At 44.6% G+C, this 21,209-nt stretch overlaps 1 protein-coding gene across 2 annotated transcripts in view; it reads right to left on the bottom strand.

Moving 5' to 3' along the window:
* The window catches only part of LOC134202532 (cholecystokinin receptor-like), a 282,922-nt gene that overhangs the window by 91,780 nt on the left and 169,933 nt on the right, over nucleotides 1–21,209 (bottom strand). For both annotated transcript variants that reach the window (XM_062677538.1, XM_062677539.1), the window contains one exon: nucleotides 18,611–19,173. In XM_062677538.1, the coding sequence (XP_062533522.1) occupies nucleotides 18,611–19,173 (563 nt within the window). The remainder of the gene's footprint in view (nucleotides 1–18,610; nucleotides 19,174–21,209) is intronic.

Below are 21,209 nucleotides of genomic sequence, written 5' to 3'. Positions count from 1 at the left end.
ACGAGTCGCAGTTGAGCGCTGATAGTTACTATCAACTCCCCAAAGCTAACATGTTGTGCATCCGAGAGTACGGCTTCGCACTGCCGGCGCCCTCACGAGTCGCAGTTGAGTGCTGATAGTTACTATCAAGTCCCCCAAAGCAAACATGTTGTGCATCCGCGAGGATGGCTTCGCACTGCCGGCGCCCTCACGAGTCGCAGTTGAGTGCTGATAGTTACTATCAACTCCCCCAAAGCTAACATGTTGTGCATCCGAGAGTACGGCTTCGCACTGCCGGCGCCCTCACGAGTCGCAGTTGAGTGCTGATAGTTACTATCAAGTCCCCCAAAGCAAACATGTTGTGCATCCGCGAGTATGGCTTCGCACTGCAGGCGCCCTCACGAGTCGCAGTTGAGCGCTGATAGTTACTATCAACTCCACCTTTTTTAACATGTTGTGCATCCGGGAGTCTGCCTTCGCACTGCCGGCGACCTCCCGCGTCGCAGTAGAGCGCTGATCGTAACTAAGAACTCCCCCCGGGCTAACATGTTGTGCATCCGCGAGTATGGCTTCGCACTGCCGGCGCCCTCACGAGTCGCAGTTGAGCGCTGATAGTTACTATCAACTCCCCCAAAGCTAACATGTTGTGCATCCGCGAGTACAGCTTCGCACTGCCGGCGCCAATATGGGTCTTGATTCTGCATTGAAATTATTCTATTGTTCACCTAAAATCGCATTCCAACATCATCTGAAAACATATTTTATTTTGGGATACTTGGGTCATTCAGCCCTGCCGTCCTGTTTAGTCACGCTTAGTCGACATCTAAGAAGCTTTCCCCTAAAGCAAAAGTTTGTGTTGGTCTATTTTAGCTCATTAAAACTCATATTCGCTTATATGGATCTCAGTATGATAGTTACTATCAACTGTGTGTACATAAAATAGTAAACCAATCGGTTTATAATGTTGTGCATCCGCGAGTACGGCTTGGCACTGCCGGCGCCCCCACGAGTCGCAGTTGAGCGCTGATAGTTGCTATCACCTCCCCAAAGCTAACATGTTGTGCATCCGCGAGTTCGGCTCCGCACTGCCTGCTTTCTCACGAGTCGCATTTGCGCGCTGATAGTTACTATCAACTCCCCCAATTCTAACATGTTGTGCATCCGAGAGTACGGCTTCGCACTTCCGGCGCCCCACGAGTCGCAGTTAAGCGCTGATAGTTACTATCAACTCCCCAAAGCTAACATGTTGTGCTTCCGCGAGTATGGCTTCGCACTGCCGGTGCCCTCACGAGTCGCAGTTGAGCGCTGATAGTTACTATCAACTCCCCAAAGCTAACATGTTGTGCATCCGCGAGTATGGCTTCGCACTGCCGGCGCCCTCACGAGTCGCAGTTGAGCGCTGATAATTACTAGCAACTCCCCCAAAGCTAACATGTTGTGCTTCCGCGAGTATGGCTTCGCACTGCCGGCGCCCTCACGAGTCGCAGTTGAGTGCTGATAGTTACTATCAACTCCCCCAAAGCTAACATCGCACAGCGGGGGCAGCAGGGACCATGTCCAAGGGCTTGACGACCCCTCCCCAGCTGTCTGTGAGTCAGGGAGAACTGCCTAGGGCGTGGTGGGATTTAGCAGTGGGCTCTGCTAAAATCCCTCCCAAAAAACCACAAGTGCCCGTAAGCAGACTCTATCAAAGCGACTGTGTGCCGCTTCAAAAGCACAAGCCCAGGGAGTGCCAATTGGCATGTGGAGTGTCCCTACTTCGGTAGGGTAGCGCGTGAGCTGCTTCGGCAGGGAGTGAGTGATCTGGTTGTGCTGAGGCAGGAGTGTCATAGCGTGTCGCTGATATTGTCACCTCGAAGCGCAGCAGAAGTCTGAGTATGGACTGCACATGCTGAGGTAGGAGTCGAGGTATCCCATCGACACCTCGAGGCATTGCAGTGGAGTGTTAGAGTGAGCACCCGAAAAAGGGTCACATGGAGCGAATGGTCTTTGGAGAAGCTGCTTCGGCGGCAGGGTAGCAGTGGGTTGTACCCACACACCTACAGTTGTGCACATGTGGTGCATGGGGAGTGTCCCTGCTTCGGCAGGGTAGCGTGTGGTCTGCTTCGGCAGTGGTGTGATTGATCTGCTCGTGCTGAGGCAGGAGTGTCGTAGCGTAATATCTGTAGGCCCAGGCAGTTACCGCTATCGACACCTCGAAGCCATGGCCATGGCTGCTTTAGGTGGTACCTACATAGGTTTGGGCATACGGACTCTCCCGTCTGCCCGGACTGCCCAGGGGTCGATGAAACTGCCGAGCACGTACTATTCGTATGTCCTCGTTTCGTCGATGTTAGAAGCGGAATGCTAGAGGTGTGCGGGAGGGACACTACTCCGGATAATCTTATCCAGAGGATGTGTCAAGAGGTTGATAAGTGGAACGCGGTCTCGGCCGCTACCACTCAGATTGCCAGCATCTTGCAGCGCAATTGGCGCGCCGAGCAGCAGTCGGATAGCGCCGACTAGTGGGTAGCTAGTCTCGAGGGTGAGGTACCAGCGGGTAGTTGGTTAAGTAGTAGCGGAACTAGTGGGTAGCTAGTTATGAGGTAGAGGAACTAGTGGGTAGCTAGTTGTGATTTGAAGCTAGTGGGTAGCTAGTATGTGGGCGTGCGTAGTAGCACGGACCCCTCCCAGAAGTAATGCCGAAAAGCTGTTCCGGGGAGACTCAGGGTCTGTGAACAGGGTGGTTTTAGCGGGTCGGCAATAGCTAAACCCCGTTCGCCGGTAGCCCACCGGTGTCTGGATGCAGATTCCCACCCTACTGAAAAAAAAAACACCTCGAAGCGCAGCAGAAGTCTGAGTATGGACTGCACATGCTGAGGTAGGAGTCGAGGTACCTTCTCGACACCTCGAGGCATGGCAGTGGAGTGTTAGAGTGAGCACCCGAAAAAGGGTCACATGGAGCGAATGGTCTTTGGAGAAGCTGCTTCGGCGGCAGGGTAGCAGTGGGTTGTACCCACACACCTACAGTTGTGCACATGTGGTGCATGGGGAGTGTCCCTGCTTCGGCAGGGTAGCGTGTGGTCTGCTTTGGCAGTGGTGTGATTGATCTGCTCGTGCTGAGGCAGGAGTGTCGTAGCGTAATATCTGTAGGCCCAGGCAGTTACCGCTATTGACACCTCGAGGCATGGCAGCGGAGCGGCTTCGCACTGCCGGCGCCCTCACGAGTCGCAGTTGAGTGTTGATAGTTACTATCAACTCCTCCAAAGCTAACATGATGTGCATCCGCGAGTATGGCTTCGCACTGCCGGCGCCCTCACGAGTCGCAGTTGAGCGCTGATAGTTACTATCAACTCCCCCAAAGCTAACATGTTGTGCATCCGCGAGTATGGCTTCGCACTGCCGGCGCCCTCACGAGTCGCAGTTGAGCGCTGATAGTTACTATCAACTCCCCCAAAGCTAACATGTTGTGCTTCCGCGAGTATGGCTTCGCACTGCCGGCGCCCATATGGTTTCTGCATCTTGATTCTGCATTGAAAGTATTCTATTGTTCACCTAAAATCGCATTCCAACATCCCCTGAAAACATATTTTATTTTGGGATACCAATGTTTTTCAATGAAAACAGTTTCATGCCTATTGAATCAAGTTTTTCGGGTCCTATCAAGCATGGACATTAGACTGGCCCAGGAAACAAAAAGTTGTCTAATTCCACGGGGCACCCCCCAGGATTGTGTCTTTGGGTGAGAAAATCAATCTCTGAAAATTTCAGCTCAATCGCTTGTTGCATAAGCTGGCGCATTTGATTTGAAGTTTGTATGGGGATTTCAGCCAAAATGTATAGGAAAATACACCTCCGTCACTCATTCGATCTGGAAATTGGTTCTGATTGCTCGATTGAGCTCAGAATTTCAAAAACGGCAGTTGGTATGCTACAGAAAAATTTCACAGAACATTGTATGATGATTAAATGAACTTTTATATAGGTTTTGGCTGATGCGATTCGATCAAAAAACCCAAAAATACACAAATCAGCTCCTAATAAATCAGCCGAAAATTATATAAAAGTTCATTTAATCATCATGCAATGTTCTGTGAAATTGTTCTGTAGCATACCAAGGCCCATAAGATTCGTCAAATCGTCGTTTGAATCTACACAGAAAAAATAAAGAACCTAAAAACAAAGTTTAAAGAGCTCAACTTTGAGTACAAAGTTCAAATATTTAACTCAATATTAGGAAGTTTTCTCACTCTCTCTCACGAATGATATTATATTCTCAATCCAGTTGAAACCCGGAATTGGGGAATAGCGAAGTTGGATTTTCTCACAATCCGTACGTTAAACGTTGAACCTAACTTCGGAAGTGGTGCGCTGTTTTCATATCGCGCAGCGCTGTTCAGCGCACCACTTCCGAAGTTAGGTTCAACGTACGGATTGTGAGAAAAATCCAACTTCGCTAGCACCCAATTTCGGGTTTCTACTGGAATGAGTATAAACAAAGAGAGCTGCATCGACCCAACGTGTGCTGTTCCGTGGAAGAAGCCAAATTTGAGTTGTTTTCACCATAGTCTCGAGTGAGTTAAAATAACATAAATTTGAGTTGGTGAAACTTCATAGTGGATGAAAACTCAACACTAGAGTGAAGGCAAAGTACTCACCGGATTTTTTCGCATTTTACTTATTTTTGGCTTCTTCCATGCAAGGGCGGATTTGAGTGAAAGGAACCGTAAAGTGAGTTGTTTCGCGGTTTCGTGTATGTTTACAAAAGCAGATAAGTCGTTTTGAAAATTTTGTCTTGACTTGATCAGTGTTGTCATTGATAGTCTATGATCACACCGCCGAGCCGCGCTTACTGTTGGATTCTCCTTTGTGCGGCCTCGACAATGCCGGACCGAAAATGCCGATGATGCTGACGATTCTGCCTTGCTCTTGATAAAGCTTAAGTTTGCGATTGCGTAGCTGAGACGATGGAGCAACACTTCAAAAGTTCTGGCGATGCTGTGGTTGCTTTGCCTGTTCTTGTCAGATCTCAGGGTCAGATTGAGAGGAAAAAACGAACAGTGGGTAATGTCTGTGACATAACCGCTAAGTGGACGTAGGACTTGACTTGACCATGCCTTTAAGATACATAATTGTCCAAATTTCTCACATCAACTATTTTGGATAAATAATCGGCGTTGCATACCATTCCTTGGCAAAATCTTCTCATCAAACCGACACAGAAATCAAATCTACCTCGAACAAGAATCATCAAAAACAATTCAGGAAGTATCTGTCCGGTCACGGAATATTAGCCTCGACAGTGGCAACCTTCCCACTGAAGGACTGCCTGAAATAAACCACAAGTTGGCTCAGCAGGGGATGTAGACTGTATCTCAGCCCTTCCACTGAAGGGCCTTCTAATCCGTGCGATAGCGACTGAAGGAGAACATTATTTTTAACTCTTAGAGCCTTGAAAAAGGCTGTTTGCTTCGGCTAAGTGGAAAAAGTAAGAAAACGATCTTTTCAAAAAACCGCGAATTTCTAGTGATGGTATGAAAAAGACTGAATGCTCTGCGAGCGAATGCACTTTTCTTTTATACTACTTAATTTCGAATCTTCTCTGCTTCCCAATTGGTAGGCCAATCAGCTAGTGTCTTGTATCCCGCTTCTTTCTCAGCCAAAGCGTCATCATCATCAACGCGTTCAAAGGGGTTCTTCTTTTGACGTAGGACTTACGTCTCTCTTTACTATACCGGGTGTCATTTCAAAATTTCTAAATCGGCCGCGTTACGCTGTGTTGAAAGATTTCAAACGTTAATAGCTTTTACCCTAGTGAACAGATTTCTGCAGTTAACCCCTCAATCGACAGCTTTCAAGTATGCCTTTCATATTAATGCTTGATAATATCCGAAAACATGTTTCCATAGGCCCAAAACTGTTTTCAAAGCAAAATATTGAATTCACGAGAACCTATAAATATGAGTACCGCATCATTCTTGCATCATTCCATTGCCACGCTCTGATTGGTGCAGACGTCAGCGAATGAGCTCTCGCTAGGTCAGGAAGGCATAAAAAAGCGCAGCACGATTTTGTTCCTCTCAATCTGACCCTGAGATCTGACAAGAGCAGGCAAAGCAACCACAGCATCGCCAGAACTTTTGAAGTGTTGCTCCATCGTCTCAGCCACGCAATCGCAAACTTAAGCTTTCTCAAGAGCAAGGCAGAATCGTCAGCATCATCGGCATTTTCAGTCCGGCATTGTCGAGGCCACCGCACAAAGGAGAAGCCTACCGGACAGTAAGCGCGGCTACTACTACTTTTTCCTTTCATTCTGACCGGGACAAGCGAAGCAACCGCATCATCGATTGAACAGCACTCACACCTTTTAGCAGGGAATGAACTCTGCACCGACCGTTTTTTCGGTTCGACACCATCGAAGCGACCATCATCAGCCGAAACCTAGCCAGTACATCAGCAGTCCACCCTACAGACCTGACAAAGCAGCAATGCTGAGCAGATACCGGCAGCAGCAGCAGAGTCGAGCCGAGACCGGCTGGCATCGGTGCTGAGCCGAGACAGGCTGAAGAAAAGCCACATGATGCAGCATGTATGTCCAAAAAACAAACGGTTCTTCAGAGAGCCAATAATAGAGATCAATATCAATGCTTTCAATACCCTTCGGGATAGAAATTGTACTTGGGTGCCAAATCCAATATTCTAGAGATAAAATTTTATGCATGATTTTCATAAAAGCGTCAAAACTAACAGTGAGATACAGTCTACATCCCTGTTGAGCCAACTTGTGGTTTATTTCAGGCAGTCCTTCAGTGGGAAGGTTGCCACTGTCGAGGCTAATATTTCGTGACCAGACAGATACTTCCTGAATTTTTTGGTGATTTTTGTTCGAGGTAGATTTGATTTCTGTGTCGGTTTGATGAGAAGATTTTGCCAAGGAATGGTATGCAACGCCGATTATTTATCCAAAATAGTTGATGTGAGAAATTTGGACATATTATGTATCTTAAAGGCATGGTCAAGTCAAGTCCTACGTCCACTTAGCGGTTATGTCACAGACATTACCCACTGTTCGTTTTTTTCGGGTCTTATCAAGCATGGACATGGAAGGCATACTTGAAATCTGTCGATTGAGGGGCTTACCGCAGAAATTCGTCCACTGAGACGAACGCTATTAACGTTTAAAATCTTTCAACACAGCGTAACGCGGTCGATTTGAATATTTTGAAATGACACCCGGTATAGTAAAGAGAGACGTAAGTCCTACGCCAAAAAATATTTGGTAGGCGTACTAGCGAACACCATCCATCATAACCGGTACCATATAGTTTTTCATGAAAAGTTCCTAATTTTGAGAAAACCCGCGTTTGATGTCTTTCGCCATATCAATTTCTGGAGGTTAACTCATGCCAGCTATTTGCGTATATACGATAGCGCCTGGCTGTGGAAGTGGCGGGTAGAAAATCAGCCACTGTCAATAATTCATCTTGATCAGTGTTGTCATTGACAGTCTATCGTCACACCGCCGAGCCGCGCTTACTGTCCGGTAGGCTTCTCCTTTGTGCGGTGGCCTCGACAATGCCGGACTGAAAATGCCGATGATGCTGACGATTCTGCCTTGCTCTTGAGAAAGCTTAAGTTTGCGATTGCGTGGCTGAGACGATGGAGCAACACTTCAAAAGTTCTGGCGATGCTGTGGTTGCTTTGCCTGTTCTTGTCAGATCTCAGGGTCAGATTGAGAGGAAAAAAATCGTGCTGCGCTTTTTTATGCCTTGCTGACCTAGCGAGAGCTCATTCGCTGACGTCTGCACCAATCAGAGCGTGGCAATGGAATGATGCAAGAATGATGCGGTACTCATATTTATAGGTTCTCGTGAATTCAATATTTTGCTTTGAAAACAGTTTTGGGCCTATGGAAACATGTTTTCGGATATTATCAAGCATTAATATGAAAGGCATACTTGAAAGCTGTCGATTGAGGGGTTAACTGCAGAAATCTGTTCACTAGGGTAAAAGCTATTAACGTTTGAAATCTTTCAACACAGCGTAACGCGGCCGATTTAGAAATTTTGAAATGACACCCGGTATAGTAAAGAGAGACGTAAGTCCTACGTCAAAAAAATTGTTGAAAATTTTTGAAAATGTTTTCCCGGAAGAGTTTTTGCAGAGATTCCCGAGAAATTTGCTTTGATATTGATCTCTATCATTGGCTCTCTGAAGAACCGTTTGTTTTTTGGACATACATGCTGCATCATGTGGCTTTGCTTCAGCCTGTCTCGGCTCATCACCGATGCCGGCCGGTCTCGGCTCGACTCTGCTGCTGCTGCCGGTATCTGCTCAGCATTGCTGCTTTGTCGGGTCTGTAGGGTGGACTGCTGCTGTACTGGCTAGGTTTCGGCTGATGATGGTGGCTTCGATGACTTCATTCCCTGCTAAAAGGTGTGAGTGCCGATGATGCGGTTGCTTCGCTTGTCCCGGTCAGAATGAAAGGAAAAAATCGCGTTGCGCTATTTTATGGCTTCTCGGCAGACCCAGCGGCTGCTTATTCGCTGGTGTCTGCACCAATCAGAACGTGGTAATGGAATGATGCAAGAATTATGCGGTACCCATATTTATAGGTTTCCTTGATCTCAATGTTTTTCATTGAAAACAGTTTCATGCCTATTGAAACAAGTTTTTCGGGTCTTATCAAGCATGGACATTATTATTTTATTTATAATCCATCTGACAGAAGTCTTAATGAATGCTACTTAATCTATTTAAACATTATTTGCGCGCATTGAACGTATAATTTTCTGTCTAAATACTGACGAAGACATACCAAACTCAAACAAGTAGGCTACATCATTGAAGGCAGTTATTATAGAGGACATCGGTTCATAACAGCCATATAAAGACCGATGAAAATAGGTAGCAAGCATCCGTTCGAGGCTTCTACGTTGTATCCTATTAGGAGCATTCAGAGGCAACCTTGCGAGGAGATTCGGAGAGTCTATTTCACCGTTCAGCAGCTTGGCAGCAGTGACAGCTTGTTGAATAGTCCGCCGTTGCTCGAGCGTTTCGATTCCAAGCAAACAACACCGGGCAGTGTATGGTGGGAGGTTGACACGGTCCCTCCATGGAAGCAGTCGTAGAGCATACCGTACAAATCGCTTTTGGATTCGTTCCAGTCTGCCAATCCAGTTCGCTTGATACGGGCACCACACAACAGATGAGGACTCCAAAATCGACCGAACTAACGACGTGTAGAGTGTTTTTAGACAGTGAATATCAGTGAAATCTTGTGTTGTCCTCATGATGAACCCTAGCTGACGATTTGCGCGATCGATGATTTCAGAACGATGATCGTTGAAGGTAAGTCTGGAATCAAGCAGGACATCCAAATCTTTTACTTGACTGACCCTCTGAATAGTAGTTTCTCCAATTTTGTAATCCATATGAACAGTGGCGGCAGAGCGATGGAAGGTTATTACGAAGCACTTATTGATGCTGAGAGTCATGCGATTAACTTCAAACCAACGGACGAAAGCATTCAGCAAAAATTGCAATCGTTCACAGTCAGCTAGAGATTCAACGATAACATAAATCTTGAGATCGTCGGCGTATAAAAGTCTGCATCCAATGCCTAGCAGAGCAGCTACATCGTTAAAATAGATTGCAAATAGAAGTGGCCCAAGGTTACTTCCTTGGGGTACACCCGAGAAATTTGAAAACCAGGTTGAGGAATGCGATCCAATCTTGACGCAAAGTCTTTTGCCGCAAAGGTATCCACTCCAGCATTGCGTTCGAGGTACCGAGTTTGGCTAACTTGCACAACAAGATGCGATGGTCGATTTTGTCGAAGGCTGCCTTCAGATCGGTGTAAACGGCATCAACTTGCTTCCCATCCTCTAGGTGATTGATGCAACTTGAAGTGAAGTGAAGAAGATTAGTTGTTACTGACCTGCCAGGGTAGAATCCGTGTTGATCAGTTGAAATTATTGTTTTCGTTTGTTCGAACAGATAATTATTGATGATTATCTCAAACAGCTTGGATCCGGCACACAGTGACGTGATACCCCTGTAGTTCCTAACGTCGCTTTTATCACCATGCTTATAGATTGGGATCATAAAGGATCTTTTCCACTGCACTTTTTGCATTAGCGAGAGGTTGAAAATGTAGCGCAACGGAATGGCAAGTACATCAATGCACTTTTTAAATACGATGGCGGGAATCCCATCCGGCCCTGGTGTGGTAGACGATTTCATCTTCTTCGCAGCAACTCGCAAGTTATCTCCAGTCACGAGTGGAATACCAATGTAACACAGATTTTCGGGTACATTTGAGGCAGCTAGTGTTGCATCATCAGCTGTTGCACAATCAGTATTATAGACGCTCGAAAAATGCTTTGCGAATAGTTCACATTTTTCCGAAGCAGTTGTTGCTATTTCGCCGACAAGGGATACTATTGCAGGCACACCCTCGTTCTGTTTACGCTTAGAGTTCACGAAGTTCCAGAATCGTTTAGGATGTCGACGGAGGCTTCTTTGCATTCTGTCAACATACTGCAAGTAAAGATGATTGTTGAGCGATTTGTATGCATCTCTAGCAGCTTGAAAGCGGCGCTTTTGAAGTGGCGTTCGTAGTCTGCGGTAGTGACGCTGGCATGCATTTTTCTCGCGTTTTAGTGAACGTAGTCTGCCGTTCCCCAGGATCCACATGAAAGGCATACTTGAAATCTGTCGATTGAGGGGCTTACCGCAGAAATTCGAGACGAACGCTATTAACGATTAAAATCTTTCAACACAGCGTAACGCGGTCGATTTGAATATTTTGAAATGACACCCGGTATAGTAAAGAGAGACGTAAGTCCTACGTCAAAAATCGTGCTGCGCTTTTTTATGCCTTCCTGACCTAGCGAGAGCTCATTCGCTGACGTCTGCACCAATCAGAGCGTGGCAATGGGGAAGGTTCCTTCATCAGTGCTGCCATCTGGAAAAGTTTAGAGAAAAAGTTGAACCATGAAAATTTGACATGGCATGATACAGAAAATGAGAATTGAAATGTCTCTAGAACGTTATAGAATTTTTTTCTTCAAACAATTTTTAGTTTGTTTAGTAGAAATTCAACAATCTTAGGCAATAACTGCTTATTCGAAAAAAAAAATAAAAAATCGAGATATCATGTCTATTTTGTGTGCTTTTTAAATTCTAACCCTGTAAACCAAGATTTTTTTAGAAACGTCCTTAATTTTTGTTTTATAACAAAAATATACTTCATTTTCTATAGCACACCGTGCAAAATTTCAATGAGTCCACGTTTTCTCTCGATGACAGCTGGTGGTCTTCTCCTCCCCTATGGAATGATGCAAGAATGATGCGGTACTCATATTTATAGGTTCTCGTGAATTCAATATTTTGCTTTGAAAACAGTTTTGGGCCTATTGAAACAAGTTTTCGGATATTATCAAGCATTAATATGAAAGGCATACATGAAAGCTGTTGATTGAGTGGTTAACTGCAGAAAACTGTTCAATAGGGCAAAAGCTATTAACGTTTAAAATCTTTCAACACAGCGTAACGCGGTCGATTTGAATATTTTGGAATGACACCCGGTATAGTAAAGAGAGACGTAAATCCTACGTCAAAACATATGATTTGTTGGTGGCAATATAGTTGCCGCTGCCTTATAAATTGTTAAACCGCTCTTTGCGGAATCCCGATCAAAATAGGTCACGCGCCGGAGAGCAGCTACTTGTATTCAATAAATTAAGCTCGTAAATTTGGATGGATGGCATCACTAACATAAACCAAGCTTCCACGCCAAACGCCGATGCCACCGAAACAGTCTATTTTCGAAATTAAACCTGTCTGTTCAGAAAATGCTGGTACTCAGAAGACCCAATTTTCTTCCCCCAATGCGCCTTTCCAACAACTAACTTATACCACAATTTGTAATAAATGTAATGTAATAAAAGCCACTCGCCACTGGCGGCACGGGATCGCAACAGTGCTATTGTTGTAGTCAACCCTTCCTTTATATAAAATGCTGGTTCGTTGAGGTTGAAAGATCTGCAGCACACACCAAGGACCACCACCAATGCGATGGATTTTCGTTGAAAATTTTACCATTGCTGTGCCCGCTCCGCTGCGATCGCTTTAATGCGTCTGCTCTGCTTGAAACCTTGTTCGAACTGAGGATTAGATCCAAACCCGCAAGTGATTGATTTTTGATGTCTGTGCTAGTGAGGCATGTAGGTGATTGATTGGTTTACCTATTTCTGAACTTTTTATCAATTATCGATAATAAATAGTTAAAAATCAGTATTTTCAAATAGATACAAGAAAGCGTTGACTCATCCTTCATTGAATGGTTTAAAAAAATTAAAAATCCATCGAGAAACGGCTGAGATATTAAAATTTAAAGTCTATCATATTTTCGTGACGGTCCCCGATTTTTGCAATCGTAAAGTGTACCCCAATATAGAAAAGACAGACGTAGTCCTACGTCAATATGCACAGAAAAGTTATCTTCATAGCAGCAGAACTAGGTGGGGGGATACGGCGATTATACTCAACAAATCCTACTGAAGGCCAGTATCGACTTAAAAAGTAGAGAGGTTACGGAATTTTGTTCAATATTACCAAGAGGAATTTTGACAACTGATCTGCATGGAGCAAATTGTCACTTTAACTTACGGAATAATCGAGCAGCATATTTTTCCGAAAGTAAAGTGACAGCTTCCATTACTTTGCGTGGGAACCTTTTTTTTTTGTGGTTTAAAATTCAGTTTATTTTGTCAAACAGTGTTAGTATTTATAATGTTGTTGCATTTTCAAAAATCTAATGTTAATTCAAACTCCAAAGCGTTAACATCAATTATACCATTACATTTTATAATGAAGCAGATGTAATTATGAAGCATTTTCAGAATTTTTACTCGAGTTGTCTTCCGAATACCTGGCAGAGCAGGCCTCGCGAGGTCATCGAATGATAGTCGTCTCCATCCACCCATTACTTCCGCCAGCTTCTGCTGCAGGACCGTCCATGCCGGGCCGACACGAGCGCAGGAAGAGAATTTATGCTGAAGCGTTTCAAGATTGCCACAGTGTTGGCAGTTTTCGTCGGCTGCTAGTTGCATCACATACAGCAGTTTGCGGTGCTCAGTTTTTCCGTTCACGAAAAGGTAGAGTTGTGTTCGTTGTGCTGATGAGAGCTCTTTCATGCATATGTTGCGCCACGTGCGTGGCCAGTCAACTGCCGGACTGTTGCGTTCCACCTTTGGCAGCTCGGTTTGCAGTACTAGGTGCTGGTGGATTTGATCGGCGGAGGGGTTTTGTAGGATTTGGCGGGGAATGTGGGATAAATTTGAAAGGATTTGTTTGATGTCGGGATTGTCCATTGGAGTTACTGGGCGAGGAGTTGCGTGGAAAATAAGGGATTTGTAGTGAGGAATGGAATCGATCTCTTTAATATGTCTATTTATTACTAGACTCTTCGCTTTCAGCGCCGGAACTTGCAGGCCTAAGCCACCGTGCCTCCACTTCCGGACAAGTTGCATTATGGGAACGCGGGCGACTATTCCTCTCCATAGAAATGTTCCCATCGACGACGTGATTTTGGCCGTATGAATGGCGAGCGGTGGTAGCACCGAAGACAGGTACCACAATTTCGCCGTGCCAAACGTGTTCAGCATGATCACCTTCTGGTGCATTGTGAGTTTCCTTAACGATTGCAGCCACATTTGCTGCGCAAACTTGCCCACCATTGCGTTCCAATTAATTGTTGTCATCAATCGAATTGAGTTTGCGAAGGAAATACCCAAAATTTTGACTACATGAGTAGTCTGTAGCCACTGGGTTTCAAACATATTCCCTTCGCAAACCCCCACATTCACCGCAACAGTTTTGCGCAAATTCAGTTGCGCTCCGGCGGCAAGACCAGTGGATGAAGGTAAAGGACGAAGAGGTGCATGGACAAAGGGTCGCCTTGCCGCACCGAACAAGAAATATCGATCGAACGAGAGAGGTGCCCATTCACAAGTAGCCGGGAAGTGGACCGGCTGGCAATCCGCGCGAGAAGAGCAATGAGTTCCTCGTTGAATCCGAGCGACCGCATGGTGTCGAAGAGAAACGAATGCCGAACCCGATCGAAGGCGTTCTCGAGATCAAAACTGATGAGCTTACCGGGGCGACGGTGGTGACGGAGGCTAGCTATCCGATCTTTCAGAGCAAGAGTGGCCTGGAAGATGTTGAGCTCTGCGTTTGAACATTTCTGTCCGGCGCTCAAAATACGGTGAGCTTGCATGACGCGTTCTAGCCGGGTTTTGATAATGCGAGAGAGAAGTTTGTAATCACTGTTTAGCAGCGATATCGGCCGGTACGCTCGGGCCGTATTTCTCCACCCTTCTTTTTTTACCAGCACAATGATACCCTCCACAAAGGCATGTGGGAGATAGCCGGTGAGTGCTTCATTAAGAAGCAGGATCAGTTCACGATGGGTGACGTTGAACATACGAAGGTAGAACTCTCGTGAGATACCGTCAGCTCCGGGAGATCGTTTCGGTGCGCTCGCTCTAATAGCAGACAAAATCTCCGCTGTTGTGATGTCTTCCGTACATGCTTCATTCAGTGGATCATCTGATGGTATTATTCGCTCACAAACAAACACATCCTCGTTGTTGTCTGCCGCTTCTTCCGTGTAAAGGCTCGAGAAAAACGCAAACAGATTTGCTTCGATTTCATGGGGCTCATCAGCTACCTCGTTGTCAGCCGTTTGCAGCTGCGTGATGGTTGTTTTTTTCCGTCGTCTTTCCCCCAGCTGGAAGATTGACATGGGCTCTCCCGCCAGGTGGGTTTCGTTTATACGCATAAACGTGTGGGAAAAATTCCGTTGCAGTGACAGCATTTCACCTTTTAAACGGTTTATGGTGGTCAACATTCCGGGATGTCGATAGTACCCATCGTACGCTAGCCTTAATTGCGCATGAAGACGCTGGTGCGCATCGTGGGCATCCTCGAAAACGGATTGAGATTTCCACTTGAAAAACGTTTTGATTTTGGGGTTAGCGTACGACAGCCACCATTCCATTCACGACCCATAGTTTCTGCGCTGCCGAGTCCAATATTGCCACTTATAATGGAACTCGGCAACGTTTTCTTCCGTCAGAAGATGCGGCCGCAGGGCCCAAAATCCGCGCCCGGGCTCATGTCCCAGTGGGGGGAGACATAATCTTACCGTCAGCGCTTTATGGTCTGTGAAGCAGCAGACATGCGTGTAGGCGGACTGCAGATTATTCCGCAGACCAGTGCTTACGTACATGCGATCTAATCGGGATTGTGCGTTCCGGTTGATGTACGTGAACCCGGGATCTCGCGGGCACAACTTTTCCCACGCGTCATGCAGCTGCAATTGTTGGACGGCTGTTTTGAGGGACGGGCTTGTGTTCGGGCTGGACGAATCGCATGCGCGCAGTACGCAATTGAAATCGCCAGCGATGATGACGTTTGCGGTGCGGTGACGGAGGTAGTAGGCCAGCGTGCCATTGAAGAAATCTTCTCTGGCCGCTCGCTGCGCAGTGCCGGAGGGAGCGTAAACATTACACATGGTCGTGTCGTGCAGTCTCAGCGCGATCAGCCGGCTGTCCAAACTCTTCTCGACGTGAGAGACGTGGATGTGATCCTTCACTGCAACAGCAGTGCCTCTCCTCGTGTGGTCTACGTTCGCGAAAACGATAAAGCCAGGCAAGGAAAGCTGTTCGTTCTCGACTTCCTGCAGACACACGATATCGAGACTTTGGCTGCTGATGAAGGTTCGGAGTGCGTTCAGTTTTGTTTGGTTCGTGATGGTTCCGATATTTATCGACGCGAGATTGTAGGACGCGAGAGCCATTTATGGTTTGTAGTTCTCGTCCCGCTCGTCGTCTCCGTCGTCGCATCGTTGTTTCTTGCCGGGAGGACGCCCTCGGCTTCGGCTACTTCTTGTCGATGACGAAGAATCATCTGTTTCGTTGCCGGCAGTTCGGCTTTGCGACCGAATCGCGCTTACAGGCTTTCTGAATATATCCACTAATACCACTTCGGCGCATTGTGGTTGTGTGGTTGTTCGCAACGACGACGATGAAGAGGGGGACACCGTTCGTGCGGTGCTTGCAGCTGGTGGCTGACTTGTTGAGTGATTGTTTGAGCTAGACGGCTCGGTCTCACTCGTTGGCTTCGGTAGCTCGGGAAAGGCTTCCAGCGATGCTGGTCGAGGAGCGACAGAGCGCTGGCCGACCGGTTTAACGATCGGGGGTTTGGCGCCGTTTGCCTTCTGCGGTGGTTGTCGTGGTCCAGCTTGCTTCGTCACGTTGGCGTAGCTCTTTTGGACCAGTAGTTTCTTGTTTTGCACACAAGAAATGCCAGTGTGGGCCTGCTCTTTGCAGTGTTTGCAAGAGGAAATCTGCCCCTTGTAGACGATATACGCCTGCTGGCCATCGATCGTGACCCACGAGTCGATGTTGCGTTTTATGAGCATACGAGCCGACCATATGCCGAGCGGAATTCCACCGAACTCGAAACCATCACCCCACGTTAATTCCCGCAGCGAAATCACTTCTCCGAACGCACTGAGGAACTCAACTATCTTCTCTTCGGAAACGTTTTCCGGCAAATCATGCACTTTGACTTCTACACTTCCATCTTCTATGGTTATTCGAAGCTTGTGCTTCTTCCCCGCAATGTCCACTTCGTGTTTTTCATCGTGATCATCCACGATTTTTTGTGCGAACGTTGACGAACGCGCATTGTTCACCGCGATGGCACTGGAGTCTCTCCACGTCTTCTTTCTTCAGTCCAAGCACTGTGCGGCAAAAGCCATGCACCTTCTCGAATGACGGCTTCACTGGGAAGCGCGAGTAATCGATTCGGAAAGTGTTTTCTCGCCTCATCGCGAATCACTAGAAGCGCGCGACGCGGCACGGACGGATGAAAAATAAACCACCGGATTTAAATCGCTTGACTTTCGGAGAGCGCAATCGAAAACACGTCTGCTCGTCTCAGAAGTTGAGCGGTAACTAAAACCTTACAAATGCCAATTTTGTTTTTTGTTCTTTTCATGTGGATACTGTTGTAAGAATTTTGTTTCGATTCTTCACTTTTCCGATTCAGTGAACGGAATTAACCATGTGATTGAGATAGAAAAAGAAATTTCTTTTGAACACGATACCAACCTTGACGAAACACGACTAAATCGAGGAAAGGTCGGTAGGATGTTCAGACCCGACCAGTTCATACCTCCACCACAGTTCATTTCGTAGCCAACATAGAAAATTCCGCACTGACACCCATAAGAAGAATCATGGGAAAGAAAGAGATAGGTGCGTTCCACACTCACAGTTTCATAAACGACAAGCAGAAGAAACGAGACTGCATCTACACTACGAAAACACAACCAAAACATCAGACCCCCGGTTTACATTGGTCCAAAGTTTGGTCTAAATCGATGATTTGTATCACTGGTGAAGTTGCTCTTAGATTCAGTGCTGCCACATGTACAGATTTATCTGGAAAGGTACAGATTTTTTGGCAAATTTTGGTACAGATTCTGTACGGTATAGATTACAGATTTTCTCCAATAAGTACAGATTGGTACAGATTTTTTTACAAACCAAGCCTTAGAAAAAAGTATTTCATTACATTTTTCTTCAAATAGTTGCTTCTGCTATAAAAAATATTTAATTAATGGAAATCAAATCGAAGAGTTCGTTTTATATTTTGTTTTACAGTTCCAATAGTATCGTGACAACGTATATCACACTGCAGTCATACATATTTAATTTTTTCCTAGATTATATTCACATATAAAAACTACGGAGACAAGAAGGAATTTTTTGAAAACCGGATAATCCTCTCGATAGTTATACCTGATAAATGAAATGTCAACTCATCGTTATTTATTCAGACGAACATCCTAATCCAAATTTGTTAATATTTAAATTACAAAACGACATTCAGTATTGATTATTCGAAGGCTCGATTATCCGTAAATATATCGTTACATTTACAAAACAACCATTCCAGATTCCTAAATCTAAATTTATATTTGAATGTATATGAGGGGATGACGAGCAGAAACAGATGGAAATTAACATGTTTTTTTATAAAATTTGTTTGGCTTTTTTTTTTATTTCCGTATAATTGAGTCCGACTTACATATTGCAGATCAAGTTGAAAACCGAACTGAGCTCTCGCGACAATCACATTTTCTCTCTTCTGGTTTATCTCTGAAACAATATTCCAAATAAGATATTAAACAAATTAATCATACATTTTGAGATGTTGTGAAAAAAAAACTTGGAGATACTTTTCAAAAGTTAACCAAGATTTTTCATCTACGCTCTCAAAGAAAATCACCCAAATTAAAAAAAAACTTTTTTCACTAATAAATTGGGTTGCATTGCATATTTATCCTAGGATTTTTAGATATTTACTCACAAATTTTTCATACTACCTGGTACAGATTATGGTACAGATTTTTGAAGATTTCGGTACAGATGAAAAATATTTTTGAGCCCATGGTACAGATAAAAATGTGGCAACACTGCTTAGATTACCAGAAACATATTCAATGGACGCATTCTATTTTATGCACTTTTATACACCGAAAGATCGCCGCTTACGTCAACATAATACTCACCAAATTCAGCAGATATACATTAATCACCGAGCGCATCCGTTTTTCCAGCACTAGCATCAGAATCACTATCGAATTGCCTATCAGCGATAGCAAAAAGACAATCGCGTACAGCGGGATAATCAGATCGTTTTGGAACGTCGAGTTGCCACCAAAACCGCTATTCGCTGCCGTCGCACTGGAATTATTCGCCACGTTGGACGTCGTGTTCACAGCGGTACCGTCTGCCGTACCAATGGTAGTTTCCACGGCCAAATCGCTTAATAAGGATGACAAATTCGCGACAATGCTCGAATTACTGGATGTTGTGTAGTTGCCAGTGTTGGACAGCGATGGCAGGACCGCCGTACTCGGTGAGAGTTGATTTTGGCCGTAGGAAACATTTTGGTTTAACAGCTGACTGGCTGTCGTTGTTGGTGGAGGTGATCCCAACTCCTCGCCATACACGACTTCAGTCGTCATTATTCTAACGAAGATTTGAGCTGGTCGATTCAAGACGGGTTGGATAATACGATTGGAAATCTCCCTGGTACTGTTGCTGGAAGCTGCAACTGTTGGTTGTGAACCTGTTAATGAAATTGAATTAAATTTTATTCAGGTGATGTAATTGTAGAACGCGAGGTACAGGGAAAACAAACACGGATTGGAACTCGATTTCAACTTGATTCAAAACAGGGGTGGCATTGCGCATCGAATCACTCGATTCGTACGTTTTTGCATACGTTTCGAGAAAATTGCGGCATAATGCATTTCGTTCGACTTCAGCTGAGGCTTCTAGTTATCGCCCAATCAGTTTGCTTTCTTCAATAAGCAAACTGTTTGAAAAGATTATTTTAAATAGAATGATGGTTCATATTAATGACAATTCTATTTTTGCTGATGAGCAATTTGGTTTTCGCCATGGGCATTCAACCACTCATCAGTTATTAAGAGTTACGAACTTAATTCGGCTCAACAAATCTGAAGGATATTCGACTGGAGTTGCTCTTCTTGATTTAGAGAAAGCATTTGACAGTGTTTGGCATGAAGGTTTGATTGTAAAATTGATGAATTTTAATTTTCCTCTGTACATTATTAAACTGATCCAAAATTATTTATCAGATCGCTCACTGCAGGTAAACTATCAGAATTCTAAATCTGATAGATTACCTGTAAAAGCTAGTGTTTCCCAAGGCAGCATACTGGGGCCCATTTTGTATAACATTTTTACTTCTGACTTACCTGATTTACCACCAGGGTGTCAAAAATCTTTGTTTGCAGATGACACAGGTCTCTCAGCCAAAGGGCGAAGTCTTCGTGTCATTTGTAGTAGATTGCAAAAAAGTTTGGATATTTTCTCCACTTACTTGCAAAAATGGAAAATTTTCCCAAATGCTTCCAAAACTCAGCTTATAATTTTGCCACCTAAGCCGAGAGTTTCTTATTTAAAACCTTCAAGAAGACATATTGTCACTTTGAATGGGGTTCCAATTAATTGGTCTAGCGAAGCTAAATATTTAGGACTTCTGCTAGATCAAAAATTAACTTTAAAAATCACATTGAAGGCCTTCAAGCCAAATGTAACAAATATATTAAGTGTCTATATCCACTTATAAACAGAAAATCAAAACTTTGTCTTAAGAACAAACTTTTGATTTACAAACAAATTTTAGACCTGCCATGTTGTATGCTGTGCCAATATGGACTAGTTGCTGCAATACCAGAAAGAAGGCACTCCAGAGGATTCAAAATAAAATTCTGAAAATGATTCTGAAGTTGCCTCCGTGGTATAGTACCAATGAACTTCATAGAATTTCTAATATTGAGACATTGCAACAAATGTCCAACAAAATAATTTCCAATTTTAGACAAAAATCGTTGCAATCTTCTATTGCAACGATTAACTCCTTGTACCCTTAGTATAAAATAGGTTAAGATTAGTTTAAGTTGAAAACATTGTAATTCCTACATGGTTCAATTCAACCAGAGGAAAAAATTCTAACTGCCAGAGGCAATTGAAATGTATTAATAATAACTAAAAATATGACATAGCAAATAAGGATGATAGTGTTAAGAAAACACAGAACACCTAGTCTAAGAGATGAATGCATGTATTAGATAATTATCAAATAACATAAGTTAAAAAAAAAATAGAGATAGCTGTCTCCGTATTTAGTATGCCGCCCGCTGGAGAGACAACCTTCAGCGCATGGTGAATGTGAGTAAATAGAGAGAATAAGAGATAATTTTATCTGCGTGTAGCATCGATGTGCTTTACTACAGGTGTGGGCCAAACCCTCAAGTAGTATTTGTTCAACGAAAATTCGCTCTTTTGAGCATGAGCATGAGCATGAGCATGATTGACCGCCCACGGTTGCTACTCCGTTATTGTCAGGTCAGCTGTAATTACACAGAGAACCAACAGATGAAGTTTGGGACTAACATCATCTTCAATGTGTAAGAACTGGTGACCCAAAAACAAGCAATACCAGCGCCGGCCGTGTCCGAATGCAGGTCAATTGAGGAATAGGTAGGAAATTGTTGACGTGATACTCGCTTTGATAGAAGCCGACGAGTCATCTGCACTTCCACGAGAAATCACTGGGATTTTGGATATATGGAG

Source organism: Armigeres subalbatus, unplaced genomic scaffold (genome assembly GCF_024139115.2).
Source record: "Armigeres subalbatus isolate Guangzhou_Male unplaced genomic scaffold, GZ_Asu_2 Contig1255, whole genome shotgun sequence".
Taxonomy (NCBI): domain Eukaryota; kingdom Metazoa; phylum Arthropoda; class Insecta; order Diptera; family Culicidae; genus Armigeres; species Armigeres subalbatus.
This window is presented reverse-complemented; position numbering and strand designations above follow the sequence as displayed.